The sequence below is a fragment of the Carettochelys insculpta genome, chromosome 28, assembly GCF_033958435.1.
Source record: "Carettochelys insculpta isolate YL-2023 chromosome 28, ASM3395843v1, whole genome shotgun sequence".
In the NCBI taxonomy this organism is placed as follows: Eukaryota; Metazoa; Chordata; order Testudines; family Carettochelyidae; genus Carettochelys; species Carettochelys insculpta.
Window position 1 is genome coordinate 3,830,843 of NC_134164.1, and position 19,285 is coordinate 3,850,127.

General features: G+C 52.1%; 1 protein-coding gene across 7 annotated transcripts in view; it reads left to right on the forward strand.

The window, feature by feature from the left end:
- Positions 1-19,285, forward strand: part of ERBB2 (erb-b2 receptor tyrosine kinase 2) — a 71,735-nt gene that overhangs the window by 23,708 nt on the left and 28,742 nt on the right. For 2 of the 7 annotated variants that reach the window (XM_074978675.1, XM_074978677.1), the window contains one exon: positions 4,494-5,002. The exons of 4 other annotated variants lie outside the window; for them this stretch is intronic. Coding sequence is in view for 1 of the 3 variants with exons in the window: in XM_074978671.1 (XP_074834772.1) it covers positions 7,311-7,374 (64 nt within the window). In the remaining 2 variants the exon portion in view is untranslated. Of the gene's footprint in view, positions 1-4,493; positions 5,003-7,067; positions 7,375-19,285 lie in introns of those variants that run through there. One more of the 7 variants, XM_074978671.1, reaches the window with a different exon arrangement.

Below are 19,285 nucleotides of genomic sequence, written 5' to 3' on the forward strand. Positions count from 1 at the left end.
GCGGCCCCCCCCCCGGCAGAGAGGATCATGGGTAATAGTGTCTAGCTCTCCCCCCCCCGGCAGAGAGGGCCATGGGAACTAGTGTCTAGCCCCCGCCCCCTGGCAGAGAGGATCATGGGAAATAGTGGTAGCCCCCCCCCCAGGCAGAGAGGATCATGGGAAATAGTGTCTACCCACCTCCCCCAGGCAGAGAGGGTCATAGGAAATAGTGTCTAAACCTCCCCCCCTTAAGGCAGAGAGGATTATGGGAAATAGTATCTAGCCTCCCTCCTCCCCAGCAGACAGGATCGTGGGAGAGTGTCTGTTCCCCCCCCCAGGGCAAGGAGGGCCATGGGAAAGATCACCTTTCCTGCGGGCATCACAGGTAGAGGTTTGGGGAAGTATCCCACACACAGCCCAAGAAGAGATCATGAGAGATGGTGTCTGGCTGTCCAGGATGAGAGGCCTGTGAGAACAAATATCCAGTCCCAGGTTTGCACTGAGGTAGCTGAGCTCTGAAGGGGAGCACAGTCTAGTGGTTAGAGCAGGGGAGTCTGGAATCCTGGGGTTGAATATTGGTTCTTGGAATCCTGCTCTCCAAACTCCCCTGCTAGACCTCGGACTCATCAGAACTCGACTATCTCGGCACACATAAGAGCAAGGCCCCCTGGATTTCAGTGGAATGCTTTTGGATTGCCATTTCCAAGCCCTTCCCTGTGGCATCTTCCCACAGCTCTAACAGCATGACCATCAGCAGCTGCAATCTGGAGACATTCTTTTGTTTGTAGTAAAATCGGGACCTGTATCCTCTTTCAGCCAACTGCTCAGATGATGTTTATACCCAGTGTAGAGAAGAATTATGGACAACCAAAGTGTTTTACAGACATGCACTTGTGTAATATAAAGAGGGCTCAAAAGGACAAATGGGAACAACATTCCTCATGCATGTGGACAGAATCCTATTCCTGTTACAGTCCCTCTGGCCCAAACCATCCCCCTTTTGGGCCCTTCTTCCACCCTGGGAGGGGAAGTGTGGTTGGAATCGAGGACTGCCATCAGTGACCACTCAGCTGAGCAGCCTAGCCAGCCACAGCAGGTTGGAGGGAGGCCCCAGCAGGAGAATTCCCCTTTCCACCCCTGCCCCGGGAACTGTAGACTCCCTGGATCTGCCCTACAGTGTGGAGCTTGTGTGGAGGCCAACAGGGAGGGACCCCTCAGCTTCACTGGAAAGCTTGGAGTTTTTTAACTGATAACTCCATTTTTTTGGGATTTTCAGAGAGGTGTGATTTTAGCTCTTTTTTCTGGACTGTCTATGAATTTACTGATGGTTAGCAACCCTGATCCTCTTGGCTACAGCTGCTAAATGGCAATATGATCACAAACACACAAGCAGGTCTGTATTCAACACAGGTGCGGAATCCTATTCTGGTCATGCCCATTTCCCCATCAGACACAAACAAACCCATGTATCCAAGAGTTTAAAGGCCTAATGGTAGAGTAGGGTTGGGAAAGGGACAAATGTAGGGGAAAAAGGTAGGATGAGAGAACAAATTGTCCGACACCAAGGCCTTGTCTACACAGAGACTTTGCACTGGTTTAACTTAAATGGGCTCTTAAACGGAATTACTGAGGCTTGCTCTACGCTAGGAAGTTAAGTCAGTTGCAGACACACAATTCCAGCTATGGCAATTGGGTAGCTCAGATCAACTTATCTGTAATCGACCTACCTGGTCATCCTCACAAAGGAAGGTTGATGGGAGAATTTCTCCCGTTGACCTCCCTTATACCTGCCATAGCCAGGAGTATAGGGATCAACTGCCAACCCCTGATAAGTTGATTTCATGCATCTCCTCTGGGAATGCAAAATGTAGATGTGGGATGAGTCAAATGCAGACCCTCTGTGGACACATCTTGGTCTAAAGGGTACTTTATTTTAATTTATTTTAAACTGATTCTTAATCAGCATCAGACAAACCTAAAGCTGATTTAAGCCAGGCTGTCCACATCCCCTTTTGCACCGGTTTAGCTAAATCAGTTTAAAATCACACCTTTCATTAAAACAGCAGCAACTTTCTCATACAACCCAGAGCTCCATTAACTGCATGCAAATCTGTGTGTAAACAAGTCCTGCGAAAGTTAATGTATTCATGCCAAATTGATGGGGATTTGATTTGGAAATATCCAGTCCAAAAAGAGTTCCTGTTCTTCCACTCTGTCTCACAAAGTCCCTTCAAAACAAAGCAGCTCTCCACTGCCATGGAAAGACCTAATTCCAGGGAAGTGGTTGGCCAGCTTAGTTCTGTCTCGCAGAGTAGAAGAAATCGCGTTAGTTATTAATTGTGAATCAGAGTTCAGCTTTCAGCCTCCTTCATCCTGTCCACATTCCAAGATGCAAATGTGTTTTGACCATCCATGTAATGTGATAGGTCCTCTGGGAGTCCGGACCTCCTTCTTCTTTCTCCCTTGTTGGCACCCTTTCAATCCTTGGACCTATATCTGTCCCAGCCCACGCTTTCACACACATCCCAGAGATTGTAAAGTGGTGCCTGCCTGGCCATTATCAGGTGCAGATTAAAGGCTACCTGTGCAATAAATTTGTTTTTCTGCCTTCTTTTTCCCTCCCATTTTCAAACAGCTGCAGGAAAGGGAGGAAAAAACCCATAACAACAGATGGATTTTCTTCTTTTGGCTGACTGGAAGGCTCAGCAAAGGCTTGAATGGAGTTCATTCTCTAAAAGCCCCTCCTGCTTCCACAGGGTCTAATCGCTCAGGCCAACCCCGCCCCGCAAACCACCCTCTGCTGACCACACTCTCCTCCTCTCTGAGACAGAACTGTGGCAGCCCATTATAGCCCTGATGATGACTTCCAGCCACCCGAGGAAATGAAAGGAGGGCTGCCAAATATAGTAAGCTCTATTCATCTTCTGAGGCTGGGGACTGAAATCAAGCACCAGCTTGCCAGATGCAGGATCCTGCCGAAAGTACAAACACTAGATTCAGATCACACTTGCTATCTATCTCTCTATCTATCCATCCATCCTCTGGGACACAAGCCATCTTCCCCACACCAGGCACGTCCACTTAGGATATTAACAAGCAGACTCCCCACTCTGCACTGCCTATTTAGGATATTGCCTAGAAATACTCTCTTGTACTCAAGATATTGTCCTCTGTTTATAATCCAGAATATTACAAACAGTGGTTACGTCTGAATGGGATCTCTCCTTCTCCAGGGCCTTTAATCCAAGGGCCTTTCAGTGCATTAAGTCTTGCAGCTTCTCTGATTTAAGCTGTATTCAACTATGTTGGAGCAGGGGAAGCTGAGGCAGGGAGTGAGACATGACTTGCCCAAGGCCACACAACTGAGCTAGTGGAAAATCCAGGAAGTGAACCTAGGTATCCTCTTGCCAAGTCCCTGATCACCGAACCGACTTCACCTTCTTACACCAGTGGCTAGTTAGTCTCTTCTTCCTGAGGTAGGTTCAGAGCTAGCTTCAAGTGAACACTGAATGGAAATTATCACCATCCAACGGCTGTTTGGTGGCTTCTGTGAAATGAGTGTGGAGACCGCAGCTGAGATTATCTGAGAACGGGGGTGTTTTCTGTGCAAAATATTGCTGAAAACTTTTTTTTTCCATTTAACTTTTTCCATGGAAAATTTCTTCTTTTTGGTAAAAAATAAATGAATTTTTCAATTTGAAAATGCTACAATGTTGCCTGGGGTCCTCACCAACGAGCCCTGCAATTTTTTTCCATCTGTGTGCAGAAAAAAATTTGTTATGTGCATTGAGGCATGTGCAGCTGTGAACTACCCATAGAAACTGTGGGCAGTCTGCTAAGCAGCTGGGTGGCACCTGAATCTCTCCTGGGTGGGCACCCAAGTGCTCATCTTATAGGAAGCACAGATCCTCATACTCCCCTCTGAAGGCAGGGCTTCATGGCTGGCCTACATCTCCCAGGATGCATCATGATTTCTTCGGCTGATGCACTGCAGTGTCTTTTAAGACATCAGCTTTGACACCTCTCTGTAGTGGATTAGAACAAAACTCCACTGTGGTTCCCTGACGACGTGGCACTTTGAGGGGATCTTCTTGCCTTCTGCATGAGGCTTGCATGAGAGAAGATCTGAGGATTTCTTTTCATAGATTTTCAGTCTCTTCTGACTGTCAAGTCTGAGCTCCTCAGGCTTCCCATGTGTCCCAGTCAGTCAGAATGGTTGGAGTAATCCGATTCCTCTCCCAACAAGCAGCAATGGGCCCACGCTGCCGTACGAGGAGAGAATAATAAACCTGGGGTTTTTCAGCTTGGAAAACAGATTACTGTACGGCGGGGGATATGATGGAGGTTTATAAAATCAAGACTGGTGTGGAAAAAGTGAAGAAGAGGTATTCATTCCTTCCCAGAACACGAGAACTAGATGTTACCAAGTGGAATTAATAGGTAGTAGGTTTAAAGGAAATAAAAGGAAGATCTGAAGAAGTGGGTCTGACCTAATAAATTGGTTTGTCTTTTAGGTGCTGCAGGAGTGCTTGTTTGTGAAACCAAAGGAAGTATTTCTTCACACAACTCACATTCAATCCATGGAACTCCACGCCAGAGGACATTGTAAAGGCCAGGACTGTAACAGGGGTCAAAAAAGAACAAGACAAATTCATGGAGGTTATTCATGACTATTAACCAGGCTGGGCAGGGAGGGTCTGTCTAGCCTAGGTTTGTCAGAAGCTGGGAATGGACAATAGAAGATGGATCACTTCATGGTTCCCAGTTCTGTTCATTCTCACTGGGGCCCCTGGCATTGGGAAGACTGAACGCTGGGCAAGGTGGAACTTTGGTCTGAGCCAGTGTGGCTATTCTTATGTTCAAGCTACTAAATTCTGAGCCAGTCTAAACTTTCCTAATGTTGTGGTGTTCAGATACAGAGGTTTGGTTCAAGCTCTGGTCTACCAGTCAGGGGTGGAACTGACAACATCTCCAGGAATGATGCTCTCCTGAGTTCCACCCTCAAACCAAATTCTGCCCATAGGTAAGTTCGTGGAAGGCTGTTATCCAAGAGAGTCTGGGACACAACCCCATGCTGCAGGTACACCCAAACCTCTGCCTGCTAGAAGCTGGGACTGGACAACAAGGATATGTCGCTCAAAATTGCTCTGTTGTGTTCATTCGCACTGAAGCATCTGAGACTGGCCAATCAGAGACAGAATATTGGGCTGGATGGACCATTGCTCTGCCCCGGTCTGGCCATTCTTATGTTCTGACGCTCATTAACCAAACTCCACTCCCTTTACAGCCTTCCCATCTCTCTGCTTTCTCACCTCCCTTGATTAGCAGCAAAAGGGTTAATAGTGTTCCTAGGAAGTAATTCTTCATGATTGTTAGTTTTCGGAGTGAACCTACACCCCTGAGGTCAGTTCACATTTGGAGCTATTGTTTCAGGCTGGCCACATATTCACTGCATCGCAGCACTCAGAATGAATTCCGCACCCTTGTTATAAAGCAGAGCGGGAGGCCGAAATTGTCAGAACGGTCCTCCACCCACAATCAGGGCAGTTTCAGCCTCCTTTTAGAAAGATGGGCTCAGGGATTCAAGCTCCGCTCTCCTATTGAACACCCACTTGAAAATCCTGCTGCTTGAGAGTTGCACCCTGGTGGAGGTCTGTCCCTGAATCCCAACACCCATGACTAGCAGCTAACATCCATCTCCTTGTTCCTTTAATCTGGAGGGGGGATTCCTGCTCTGGAGCCGTGCTTAGGGCACTGTGCAAGCCTCACTTCTGGACATTCAATAATGAATTTTAAAACAGCCATTCCTCCCTTAAAAAAAAAGGCGTAAGATTATAAAGGGAGACGTCGGAATTGGAATTCATTTACAAATTTGGCAACTTTAACCTTGGTCTGAAGAACGCTGTCAACTAGCTGGTACATTACAAGGGCACTTTCCCACCTTTGATCGTCACTGGAATGAGACACATCCTTCTCAATGTGCTTTATTAACTGGCCTCCCTAGTGACAGGGAACTTCCCCTCCCCCACAATATAAACCTTGGGTTCTGTTTTTCCTCTCTATTTTTCATCTAAAAAAATGGTTTTCACCCACGAAAGCTCATGACCTAATACATTTGTTAGTCTCTAAGGTGCCACCAGACCTGCGTTCCCTGTAAGCTGAGAGAGAATCAGATGCCGCCCAGCCCACCAGCAGCGCGCCCACGGCCACCCACAGTGGGTGTCTATGAGTGGCGCACATCCGCGCACGCCTCAGTGCGCCTAACAAAATTTATTCCACCCGGATGGAAATATTCACGGGAACCCAGCACAGCACTGCTTGTTGTTTGTCGAGCCAGAAACTAACCGGGCTGCCCCTCTGCCACTGACCCCTCTGCCACTGACCCAGCTGCCCCTCCGCCACTGACCCCTCTGTCACTGACCCGGCTGCCCCTCTGCCACTGACCCGGCTGCCCCTCCGCCACTGACCCCTCTGCCACTGCCCCTCTGTCACTGACCCGGCTGCCCCTCTGCCACTGACCCGGCTGCCCCTCCGCCACTGACCCCTCTGCCACTGACCCAGCTGCCCCTCCGCCACTGACCCCTCTGTCACTGACCCGGCTGCCCCTCCGCCACTGACCCCTCTGCCACTGACCCGGCTGCCCCTCTGCCACTGCCCCTCTGTCACTGACCCGGCTGCCCCTCTGCCACTGACCCCTCTGCCACTGACCCAGCTGCCCCTCCGCCACTGACCCCTCTGCCACTGACCCGGCTGCCACTGACCCAGCTGCCCCTCTGCCACTGACCCGGCTGCCCCTCTGCCACTGTTTTCCTAGGAAACAACAAGAAGTCCCGGGTCTTTGCCCACCAAAGCTCATGCTCCAAAACATCTGTTCGCCTATAAGGTGCCCCGGGACTTCTTGCTGCTTTTGAAGCTACAGTCGGACCCCTCTGATCCCCTTCTCCTAGGGGAGATTTTTCCCCCCAGCGGGCCCCTGTCCCACCCCTCAGCCCTTTTATTTCCCCCTCCCTTCCTTTGCCCGCCATCCCGCCTCCCTCCCCTCCGTCCCGGAGCAGCCCAGGCCGAGGCCACACAAAGCAGCCAAAGAGCAAGGGGACCCGGCAGCCCCAGGACAGGGCGACGCGCTTTCCCGAGCACAGCCTGGCCACTCCCAGGGGAGTTGGACTCCCGACCGGCGGCGCGCGGCACGTCCCCGCCGCCTGGAGAAGGAAGCTCTGGCGCTGAGCTTGCAAAGCAGGGGAAAAGTCTCCCCAACTTTCTGCAAAGGGCCCCCACCCCCCCAACTCCTCTGCTCTGCCAGGCGCCATGGGCTGCAGCCTGCAGTGAGGAAGATGACCCTGCTCAGCCTAGGGCTGCTGCTGGCCTCTCTCCTGCCCGGCTGCGGGAGCACAGAAGGTGGGTCCGCTTTGGAAAGGCGGGGGTGGGGGGAAGGCAAGGGAGTGGGGGGAACTAGCTCGTGAGAGGGGGTTCAGCTGGGGGGGGGACAGCGCGTGGGAGGGGGGGGAGAAACCCCCAACACGCCCGCACGCGCCCCGGAAACGAAAGCGGGGGCGCCCCACCCCCCCCAGCAAACCAACTTTCCCGAAAAGTTTGTGCAACTTGCCCAAGGAAAGCCCCGCCCTAGCCGGAGCCTCGGAGGGTCGTTCCCGCGAGCGGCGGGCACGCAGGGGTTAATCCTCCCGCCCTAGCCGGAGGAAGGGTTGAGGGGGAGCGGAGCGTTTGGTAATTCCCTTCCCCAGCGTGACGGGGACGAGGTCCCGGGAGCCCTGGTGGCGAGCGCGCGGTGTGGGGCGCGCACCGAAGGGCGGCTGGGCTTTCCCGGGGGCTGCAGGGGGCAGAGCCGGGGGGTAGGGGGGAGAGGTTTGCTGGGGTGTAGAACGGTTTCTTTCCATTCCCCCCTGGCTGTTGCGGAGGGTTTAAAAATAGCTGCTGACCCTCCAGCTGCATGCAGAGGTCTAGACCGGTGAGCAGTGGCCGGGAACAGAGTTACTCCCCGGGTTGTTCTGCACAGTGGCAGATAGCCGGGTCAGGCTCTAAGGGGCCGGATGAACTAGAGAGGCTGGTTGGTTTTTTTGTTTTTTGTTTTTTGTTTTCTTTTCCATCCTAGTTTGCTTTGTGTGTGAGTGAAATCCCATCTGAGGCCGAATCTGGAGTCAAGGAATAGTTTCCCAAGGGCAATTATTTTATATCTCACCCACAAATGAAAGAGCCTGGACAGGCGTTTACATTACAAATCTCAGAAGGTGGAATTCAAAATAACTTTTATGACGGGGCTGGTCAAAGGTCACTGCTTGTTTTGCATATTTCAACATTGATGAGGAGGATGTAAGCAAGGCCCCAAAACGATGGTAGCCTCGTTGATGTACGCAGAAGGGAAGCGGCTTATTGAAAATGTTTCCCCCCACATCCCTCTTGTCTGCTGTTTACTACAGTGTCAAGTTGTTCATTGCAAGGGCCATAGGCTTATGGGTGCAGTTATACTTTGTAATTCACTGACTGGCCAGCTCCCATGGGTGAGAGATCAGACAGGAAATTCTAGGTGCTCATTCCCAAGGGAGTTATCCAGTATGTTGAAATTAAGTACATACTCCATAGCACCTTACGCACACATCCAAATCTTTATTAACTAGTGGTGTTTGTTTCTGATGTTTTAGCCGAGTGTGAGCAGAATTTGCAAATCAGGCAGTTCTGCTTCATACCTGTAGCTGGGCCCTAGGGTCCCTGTAATATGCTATATTTAATTATAAGAGCTCATGGGCAATGTTGTCCTCAGAAAACAATATTTTTAGAGGACTTCTCATCCTGACGCACTTCAGGGACTTTACAGGATGTTAGGAATCATTAAAAAAGGGATAGAGAATAGCTTATTGCCCTTATACAAAACCATGGTAGGCCCCCATCTTGAATACTGCACATAGATGTGGTCACCGCATCTCGAAAAAGATAGATTAGCATTAGAAAAGGTTCAGAAAAAGGAAACTAAAATGATCAGGGGTTTGGAACGGGTTCCATATGAAGAGTGATTAAAGAGCCCCAGACTTTTCAGCTTAGAAAAGAGGAGACTAAGGGGGATATAATAGAGGTATATAAAATTATGAGTGCTGTGAAGAACGTGAACAAGGAAAAATGATTTACTAGTTCCCATACTATAAGAACTAGAGGACACCAAATGAAATTAATGGGCAGCAGGTTGAAAACAAATAGAAGGAAGTTCTTTTTCACACAGTGTGTAGTTAACCTGTGGAACTCCCCACCGGAGGAGGCTGGGAAGGCTAGGACTATAACAGGATTTAAAAAAGAGCTGGCTAAATTCATGGAGGTTAGGTCCATCAATGGCTATTAGCCAGGATGGGTAAGGAATGGTGCCGCTAGCTGCTGTTTGTCAGAATCTGGAGAGGAATGGCAGGAGAAAGATCATTACCTGTTTGGATCACTCCATCTGGGGCACCTAGAATTGGCCATTGTTGGCAGACAGGATGCTGGGCCGGAAGGACCTTTGGTCTGACCCACTATGGCTGTTCTTATGTTCTTACATATGCAGGAGTAATGTCACTCACAAAGCAAGATGCAGCTGGTTCTGGGGTGGAATACATTAGCTGCCAACCAGCACTATCCAGTCATTTGAGGGAGAAAGTGAAGGGGGGAAACTCCTTCAGCTGAAACTGCAGGAGCGACGGCAGATGTAGGGTGACCGAGAGTAATTACTCATATTGGCTTTAGATAGGACAGCTGAGTTAACCCTTGCTACTCCTCAGGGAAGAAAAATACCATAGGATCTTTAATTACTTTAGTTGCTACCTCAGCCAAAAACCAGCATCAGTGCTCCCCCTGCCACAGTGGGACATTGGTTCAGAACGAACGTTACCTACTGACTTGGGTGCGCTGCTTGGGTTGTGTACCTGTGTGTCCGACGTGCATTCCATCCAGACCCAACCCCGCTACGGTGGTGTGAGCCCTAGCCAAAAGGAGGCACTGAATTCTGGATCACCTTTTCCACTTCAAGTGCTAGTAAGATGCTTTGTGTTTGTCGGGATTGGAATAGCTGGAAAAAAAAAATGGGTCAATTAATGTTCTCCCTGATTTCCCAGGAGAGAGAACCTCGGCAGGGTCTGACTTCTACTGCTCCAAAATAAATTTGGTAACACCTCTGATGCTAACGAGTCACCGGGGATTTTCCACTTCTGTGTCCTCTGCTTGGTGTGGGGAGCTTCACAGGTGGGCATGCCCCAGATCTGCAAACACACAAGCCATGCATAACTGAGCACACATGTTCCTTCCCATTAACTCCAATGGGATGACTCATGTAGGTCAAGTTACACACAGGCTGGTGTGTTTGCAGGACAGGCACCTGTAGCCACTTGGTCCATAGGGTTACAGAGTCACCGAGGGTTAGGGTAGGATTACTTTGGACACTGAGTGAACTCGAGTCTGATAACATTTAGGGCACAAGGTCAGGCCCCTCTGTTTACACAGCGGGTGACTGTGAAGTTCCTGTGCAGCTTAACCTTGGGGTGAGTCTGCCTGTCTTACTTGTGGATGCTTTGCGCATGATCCTGGAAAAAGTGCACCTAACAATCTAACTGAATTAACCATCTCCTGTGTACTGATCAGGATATGGAATCATCCACGTTAGCAGTGGGAAAAGGCCTGCAAAATGGCCATGCTCCCAGCAGGTTCAAGATTGTTCCTTGATTCTAATCTTGGTGCTTTGCAGTCCTCCAGTTTTAGGTATCTGTAGAGGTAGAACATCCATGTTCTGCTGCCTGATGGAGCTCCCTATTAGGAATCTGCCCCTAGAGTTGTCTCTTCGATTCCCTCTCTCCAGAGCAGGTGTGGATTTTTTTTTTCTTTCTTTCTTTTTTTGGTGAATGGTGGCTGTTGTTTTAATGCAGACAATAAATAATAAATCCTGCAGGCCTCAGCAGAGATCAAGGCCCCATTGCGCTTGGTGAAGTATACCCCTCTAGCAAGACACAATCCCCTATGGAAGAGCCGATGCCAAGAATCACAGCGTTCAATGCTTTGTAGTCTTCTCTCCTAAGTGCACCCTTCCAGTGACAGCCCTGTTTTACTCAAGGCAGACTGCTGAATGTCTCTCAAGTTGCCAATGTCTTCTGGTCTGTCTGGTCAGGATAGCTGGCCATCCTAACTAAACCTCTGCTACTGGGTCCTTAAGTGTTCCTGCTATTATTTTGCTATGCGTGGGCAGAATAAATTTTGTTATGTGCACCGAGGCGTGTGTGGATGTGCACCAACAGCAGAAACGCAGGCTGCCGGCTGTGGGTGCTCTGCTAATCAGCTGGGCAGCACCTGAATCTCTCCTGGGCGGCCCGCCAAGTGCTCAGCTTACAGTTTTAAGTATCTGTGGAGGTGGAATATCCACACTCTTCCTTAAGGCCCAATTCTGGAGCCTAACAGAGTAGTACCCCTGTTTAGAATCATAGAATCCTAAGGCTGGAAGGGACCTCAGGAGATGTCTAGTCCAGCCCCCTGCTTCAAGCAGGATCAACCCCAACTAAGTCATCCCAGCCAGGACCTTGTCAAGCCGGGACTGTTTCTCCCTGTGGCTCCTTCAGCAGGTCTGGTTTTGGCTTGGTGCCCTGTAGGAGGTTTCTCTCACAGGAGCTGTGTAGGCGCATAATGTGCAGAGCCACACAGTTCAGCCTTTTCCAAACAAAGTATTATTTATTACTCAAGAAGAACACAGAGGTGAGAGAAATGTATTAAAGTCATAAAGCTGTGGATTTTACCGACACTTTGTTCTTTCCTGGCAATGTTTGGGCAAGCTGCACTCAGGCCAGACACCCCTGCACCTGGCCTGGAAGAGACAGAGAGAGCCCACAGCATCCTCTCAGTCAGGGTTTCTGCTATTTTTCTCCATCCAAGGGTGGAATAATTTTTGTTATGGGCACTAAGGCATGTGCAGACGTGCACCACTAATACAAACACGTGTGCTGGGTGGGCGGGGCTGTGAGGGCTCTGCTCATCAGCTGGGTGGCACCTGAATCTCTCGTGGGCGGCCGCCCAAATGCTCACTTTACCAGGTGTACTGGTGCAGAGGGTTTGTGTTGGTGACTTGGGGCAGGAGTTTGGGGTGCAGGGTCTGGGAGGGGGCATGGGTGCAGGAGAGGATTCTGGCCTGGGGGAGGAGTGTAGGAGGGGTCCAGGGTCTGGGAGGGAGTTGGGCTGAGGTGGCAGAAGCAGGATCTGACAAGGAGGCGCTTACCTAGGCAGCTTCTGACCAGCAGCACCCTCAGGCTGGCTTCCCACATGGCGCTCTGCAATGGGGAGACGGGCTTCCCATGCTGTCTCCAGAAATTGGCCAATGTGAGCTGAGAAACTGTGCTGCATGGCCCGTGTCCAATAGGAGCTGAGAGAGTCTGCTGCGGGCGGGGGCAGCTTGTGAAACTGGCCAATAGGAGATGAGAGATTTTCCTGGGGGTGGAGGCAGCACCCAAAGTTCTCCCCCCTCTGCAGCCAGTCTGCCCAGGGCTGGGTTTTAAGTGTTGGCAAGTCAGATCCAGCCGGTGGGCCGTAGCTTGGCCATCCCTGCCCTTGGGGTTTCAGGCAGGATAGTATCTCTTACAATCTGATGGCTTTTTCAGTGACAAATATGTGATGAGTTTGTAGTTCCTCAGTCCGGTCTGCGGCAGCCAAGTGTTGGCGCTGATTGGACCCCTCATTAGCAGGGACTGAAAGCTAGACTCCCCACCCTCCTGGTCAGGTTTGAGAGCCGTTAGCTAGATTTGAGGTTGCAAGTTTCTGTGGGGAGCTCTTCCCACGGCTCCCCTGCTCTGCGGTTCAACAGAGGCCTTCTGTCTCCCAGGCTTCTGTGCACAGACAAGAGGGCCTTCTCCTCCCCACCAAGGGTCCCCCACTGACTGCATGAGTGAGCCTTTAATGATTGATGATTGACTAACCCTACCGGGTGCCTGGGCTGTCTCGCATTCCTGTGCGACTTTAACAACCTGCACCAACCCTCCTCCTCCTGCGCCCGGCCCCCTTCAGCTTCCCAGCTGGGGTTGCAGAGCACAGCTTGGGAGAAAGAAGAACATCTCATCTCCACTCCTCCAGCCCTGCCCTGAGGCCAGGACAGGGAAGCAGGAGGTAGCTAAGAAGGAAGGTCGGGGAAGGGACAATGATGGATGGAGGGATCTCTGCTTGGACCCCCGCTCAAGGAGGTTGCATCTCAGGCAACAGTCCCTCTAATTTATTTTCCATCCACATGTGGAATAAATTTTGTTGTGTGTCCTGAAACATGTGGATGTGCACTACCAGGAGAAACACAAACCAGGCAGGGAGGTGGTGCTCTCCTAATCAGCTGTGTGGCACTGCAGCTGTACAGGGAACACCGATCTCAGGCTGTGTAGATGGGATGCACACTCCCTGCTCAGTTCATCGGAGTGCTGGTTGTACTTCTCTGTCCCCTTGTATGTGGGTGAGATGGGACCCTAATCAAGGCATAGATTCCAGCTCCCAAAACAGCAGGACACATCCCCTGCCCCCGCAGAGAGCAGGCAGGACAGAGCTGTGCATCTGCCTTTCCTTGTTGAAATGCTGGCTGGCCAGCTGTGTTCCCTGTAAGCTGAGCACTTGGGCAGCCACTCAGGAGAGATTCAGATGCTGCCCAGCTGATTAGCAGAGTGCCCACAGCCAGCAATGTGTGTTTCTGCTAGTGGTGCACATCAGAACAGGCTTCCATGCACATAACAAAATTTATTCTGCACATGGATGGAAAAAAACCTAGAGGAAACCTAGTAGCCAAGCCAGGAGGTCAATACTTCTTGTCCTGACCCTAGCATGAGCACAGCCCAGAAAACGACAGGGCATGATTTTCCACACCTTTCCATCCCACACGGCCTCCCTGTAACCTGTCTTGTGCCTGGTCCGCAGGGGGAGTTCGATTTCTACCACCTACTGAGGCTACTAATAAAGGGATCAATGGGTGCTGAGTGAGTACATCTCTCCTGAGCACAGTCAGCCACTGGGCTGAGACCCACCTCAGTTTATTCAGTCCAGAGGCTGAGATTATCCTCAGGGAGTCAGGTACCCAGTGCCCACTGAACTTCCTCTAGGAGATGCCTCCCTCCCTTAGGTTCCTATGAATGCTCTGCCCCTGGTTAGCAAATAGCTGTAGAGGAAGGATAATAACTACCCAGGAGACTCAGGTTCAATTCCCTGCTTTGCCACTACACCTTGGATAACCTTGGACAAGTCACTTAGCTGCTTCACGCCCTGATGGTCCCCATTTCCCGTCCCAGCATTGACTAGGGTGCCCAAAGAGCAAGCGTGAAAATTTGGTACAGGGGCATGGGTGCCAATGTAAGACAATGCCCCAAATATCAGGACTGTCCCTGCAAAATCGGGACATCTGCTCACCCCCAGTTATTGACACGCTTCCAAAAAGCAGAGTAAACAGACAAGCCTTGTAGCATGAAGGTCAACAGACCATGGGCTGGAAGGGAGAAGGGGATCTGGGAGAGGAGGGTGAGAATAGGAAGCCAAAGTTCGTGGATCCAAACTCAGTGCTGAGAAACCTCCACCCCCAAATGTACACATGCTCCTAGGGCCAGGTGTTCATGAAAGGCCAGCAGCTCCCATTGAATCCTAGTGAAAACCTGGCCCTGGCTGGAGGCGCTGGGCCCTCCTGACTTTTGCCCTGCAGAGAGCCCATCCTAGCTACTGCTGCTCCTTGTTTGCTGGAATTCTAGGCCAATCTCTTGATGAACAGGTGGATTTAGACCTTGAGCTTTGGCTGCAGGTGATAGCTTGTTTTTGCTTTCTGTGGGAGACGGGATTCTCCCCTCCCCCAGCCATCTCCAAATTATTCCCCTGCCAGCGTGAAGTTTTATGCTGTCAGCACTGGACACGCTCTGGGATCTGTTCTGGTCAGTTCCCCTGGGCTCTTTTGGGCGGCTCCAGTAGGGTTCCGTCTAATCTGAACACTTGGGCGGCCACCCAGGAGGGATTCAGGTGCCGCCCAGCTGATTAGCAGAGCACCTACAGCAAGCAGCCTGTGTTTCTCTGGCTTGGTGCACATAAAATTAATTCTGCACAAGGAAGGAAAAGTTAGCGGGCACATAGGTGGACTCCTCTGATTCTCCAGTAAACTGCTCCAGCACCTTCATAGGACACATGCTGCAGGAAGGAGAGACATTTCCAAATCCAGAAGGGTTTCCCACATCATGCTGTCCTCAGTGCAATACGTTGGAGGGTCAGTAAAGTGGGGAGCCCCTGGGATGCTGCAGATCAGGAAGATCATGTGTGTGGATCAGATCAGCCCTTAGCATTAATTATTCTCTTCCCGTCTTTAGTCTTTCGGGGGGGGGGGGCGGAATTCCTCTCTGCACTAGCCTAGCCTGATCTCTGTGGCCCAGCTGGTTCCGAAGGTGACCTTTAAAGTCCTGCCGCAGCAGGGATCTCCCACACTGGGGTCCATCTTGAGCCTCCCTGAGTCCCAGCAGCAGCTGTTAAAAGTTAACTCAGTTTTTCCAGAATCCTGCTGGCTGCACCTTGGGAAATGCAGCCGGTGGGCGGGGGGGGCAGGGGCTGCTCTGGAACGGGTAAGGAATGGGCCAGGAATGGGCCACATTGCGCAGTCTCTGGCTACAGCCCAGCATGGCAAGCCTCCTGGCCCTGGATTTCAGCTTTGTGCAATGGGGCTTTTTTCCATCCATGGGCAGAATAAATTTTACTGTGTGTCCCAAGAGATGTGAATCACCCATAGAAACACAGGCTGCTGGCTGCAGGCACCCTGCTAATCAGCTGGACGGCACCTGAATCTCTCCTGGGCAGCCACCCAAGCACTCAACCTACAGGGAACACTGGTTGGGGGGCTTCAGCTTTCTACCCTGGGTCCCAGCAAGTCTAATGCTGGCCTGACCTGGCAGCCCCCCTGAAAAACTGCTTGCGGCTTCCTGCGAGGTCATGGTTCAGTTGCTGCTCCCGCTGCCGTTGGGACGTTAGCAGCTGTACCCTGTCGGGCTGGAGGACACGGCCATGAAGCTTCGGAGGGAGGAATGGGTGCCTGAGGGTTGGCAGGAAGAAAGGGCAGACGACAGAGAAGGAGACGAGACCAGGCTCGGCACAAGCATGACAGTGACAGTCGAGGAGCTGGACAGCCCGCCAAGCCCAATGGGATCAAGAGGACGGCTCCACACACAACCCCCACCCCCCACGTGGCCCCTCAGTGCCAGGCCAGGACTGCTGGCCTTGTGCCAGGCCAGTCAAGTCTGGTGACGCAGAGCAGGAGGGCACTGGACACGGCCTGGGGCGCCGTTTGATATCCCAGCCCCCCGCCCCGACCGAAGACAAGGACGGCTGGGAACACCCGCGCTGGAACAGTTTTTGTAGAGCGGATGCTAAGAGTCATTGAAGCCAGCTGGGAACCCTGTGTATAACGGAAACTCGCTTCAAGCCAGGGGAAGTGCCAGCACCTCCTGCCCCTCTCGTTCCAGCACCTCTCGTCTCCGCCGCTGAACACTTTCAAATGAAGAGTTCGGCTGCTTTCGCTGTGCCGCTGGACTTGGAATGGAGCTCAGTTTCTGGCTCTGAAACAGGCTGCGGTATGAGCATAGGCAGCTTCCTAGACCCAGGGCTGGAAGAGACCTCAGGAGGTCATCGAGTCCAGTATTTCTTAAACTTTTTGAGACCCCGGAACAGCAATCAATAATATTTTGTGTGGGGACACCTAAGAAAATGTTCTTACAAAAAAAAAAAAAAAAGCAAAACCAAAACAAAGTCATTTAATCAGGTCTCCTGGCAGTGAAGAAGGATCATTGTATCTGGTTTTAATCACGGAAAATATAGACCCTCTCTGCATGATATCACAAAAGTGGCAGAGGCTCACGGCACACCTGCGGAGCTGTTCCGACAAGACCAGTGTTCGGCGGTTAAGAAGCTGCAAAGTGTTACTGAGACAGGTGGTGGAATCTCCATCCCGAGAGGTTGTTAAGTCCCAGCTTGATATAATCATGGCTGGGTTGATTCAGTTGGGGTTGATCCTGCTTTAGCCGGGGGCTGGAGTGATTTAATTGGGGGTGATCTTGCTTGAAGCAGGGGGCTGGACTCAATGACCTCCTGACGTGCCTTCCAGCCCTAGGAGTCTATGATTCTAAACTCTCCTCTAGTCCAAACTCCTGCTCAAAGTAGGACCAGCCCCAACTAAATCGTCCCAACTAGGGCTTTGTCAAGCCAGGCCTTAAAAACCTCTGGGGATGGAGATTCTACCACCTCGCTAAGCAGCCCCGTTCTAGCCAGAACCTGCCCCTGAAGTAACAGCGTGTCTGTGACCGAGGGACAGGAGGCAAAACTGCATCTCTCGGGGCACGGATCAGTTATTTCCAACCTGAATTTACAGTGCCAAACCTGCAGGCTGCCCAGCCCAGGACAAATCCCTTCTGCCTGCTGCTCCGTCGTGTAGCCGACGCTGCCCGAGCTTTTCAGGAGTCTGCCAAATGGAACCCTGGCTGGCAAGCAGCCAGCCTGCTTCTGCTGTAGGGTCGCAGGCCAAGTGCCCGCGCTCCTCTGGGAGGTGCATGACGAGGCAGTTTGCTTTTACTGTCAGGGACTTAGAGTGTGGGGGGCGCAGAGTGAACCTCAAAGGCTCAAAAATGCTGTCCCGTCCCTTCCTCCTCGGCCCGTCTCAGTAGCTGGCAGAGAAATGTCTGCCCTCCCACCTACTTTTTCCCATAGTGCTGGATCCTGGAGAAGAGCAGAGTTAAAAGAAATCCACAAAGCTACCAAAAGAGAGGCAAAAGTGAGGGTGGGGTGAATGAGCCAGGACTCCTGGGTTCTGCTCCCAGCTCTGGGAGAAGGAATTGTTTCCTCCAGGTTACAGCAGGTGTGCTGGGGCTCCCAGCTCCTGGGTTCTAGTCCCAGCTTGCCCCCACCCCCAACCTGTCATGTGACTTTGGGTGAGTCAGGTCATCCTTCTGTGCCTCAGTTTCCCTACCTGCCCAATGTTATGACTTAATTATTCAGCCCTTGACGACCACCTGCTGCACCTATGTGAGCTGAAACTTAACCTGATAATAAGCCTGGTGTTGGGGAGCGTGGAGGAAGCTTGTTCATGTGTCCAGGGCTTTGAGGGGCTGAGGTGAAAAGCAAACAGGCGTGAATGTCACCGGTTGGCGGAAAGAGTCAGGGAAAGGCACAGGAGGCCAAATGAGCTGATTTGCCGGGAAAGGACCAGGCTTGAGTGAACTAGTGGCTGTCCCCCAGTTTTCTGTGCTGAACTCACAGTTCCCGGTAAACTGAGAACCGGGGCGGCACTGGGGCAGCCACTCAAGAGAGATTCGGGTGCCGGCAGCCATCTAGCAGAGCACCCACAGCCAGCAGCTTGTGCGTCTATGGGTGGTGCACATACACACATGCCTCGGTGAACAAAACAAAATTTATTCCACCAGGAATGGAAAAAGTCACAGGGCACCCTGGTCATAGCGCTTGCTTGGCCAGGGACCCCTCACCCAGCCGACACCCAGACCCCTCATCCCTCGGCCCTTGCAGCCCTGGCTGCCTGGAGCCCCCATGCCCCCACGTCCTGTGTGTGGACAGAAGAGAGGCATGGGACGAAACCTGGAGAACCCCCCTGCTTTTCCCTTGCTCCTGGACCCCTCGGTTCCCTGCCTTTTCCAGCCGAGGTTCTCGCCTGGGGAACCACGCCTGCATCGAAGTCACCACTCGCCTGTGCAGCCCGGACTATTGGAGGTGGGCGGGGGAACGGGAGAGGGAGTACAGGACTGTTTGCAGACCCAGGGGTGCAAGAACAGATGCCAGGGGGTGGGGGGGGTAGGCTGGCTGGTTGCCAACCTGCCCCCAGGCCACCCAGGGGACAGATCCTGGGTGAAGACCCTCTGGATAATAGCAAGGCAGCCTGGCAGGGGTGTGGATTCTTGGTTGCCAGCCCGCTCGCTGCGGAGGCACCTTGGCACCCCTCTCCCCGTGGCTTGCCTAAGAGGCGCTGTTCATTTTCCTCTGCCCTCGCGCCAGATACGTGCCCCAGCATCAGGCCTCCCATTCAGCCGGGCCACACAGGCCTGAGGCCTACCGTGGTCCGTTGCTAGGAGACCGACTGCCGACCTCTGGAGAATGCCTGGCCGCCAGGAGTCGACTTTATTATAGGCCTGGCGGGCCATTGTCCCCCGCAGAGGCCCCGCTGTGGACTGAATGCTGGGAAGGAGATGTCCTTAGCTGCCTCTTTGGGAGGACGGCGGGGGGGGAGAGAAGCCGAGGAGGGGGTAGCGCAGAGGCGCCCTTTGCGGGGGGCCAGCAGCATCCCCCAAGGGCATCAGGCCATTCGCTCAGC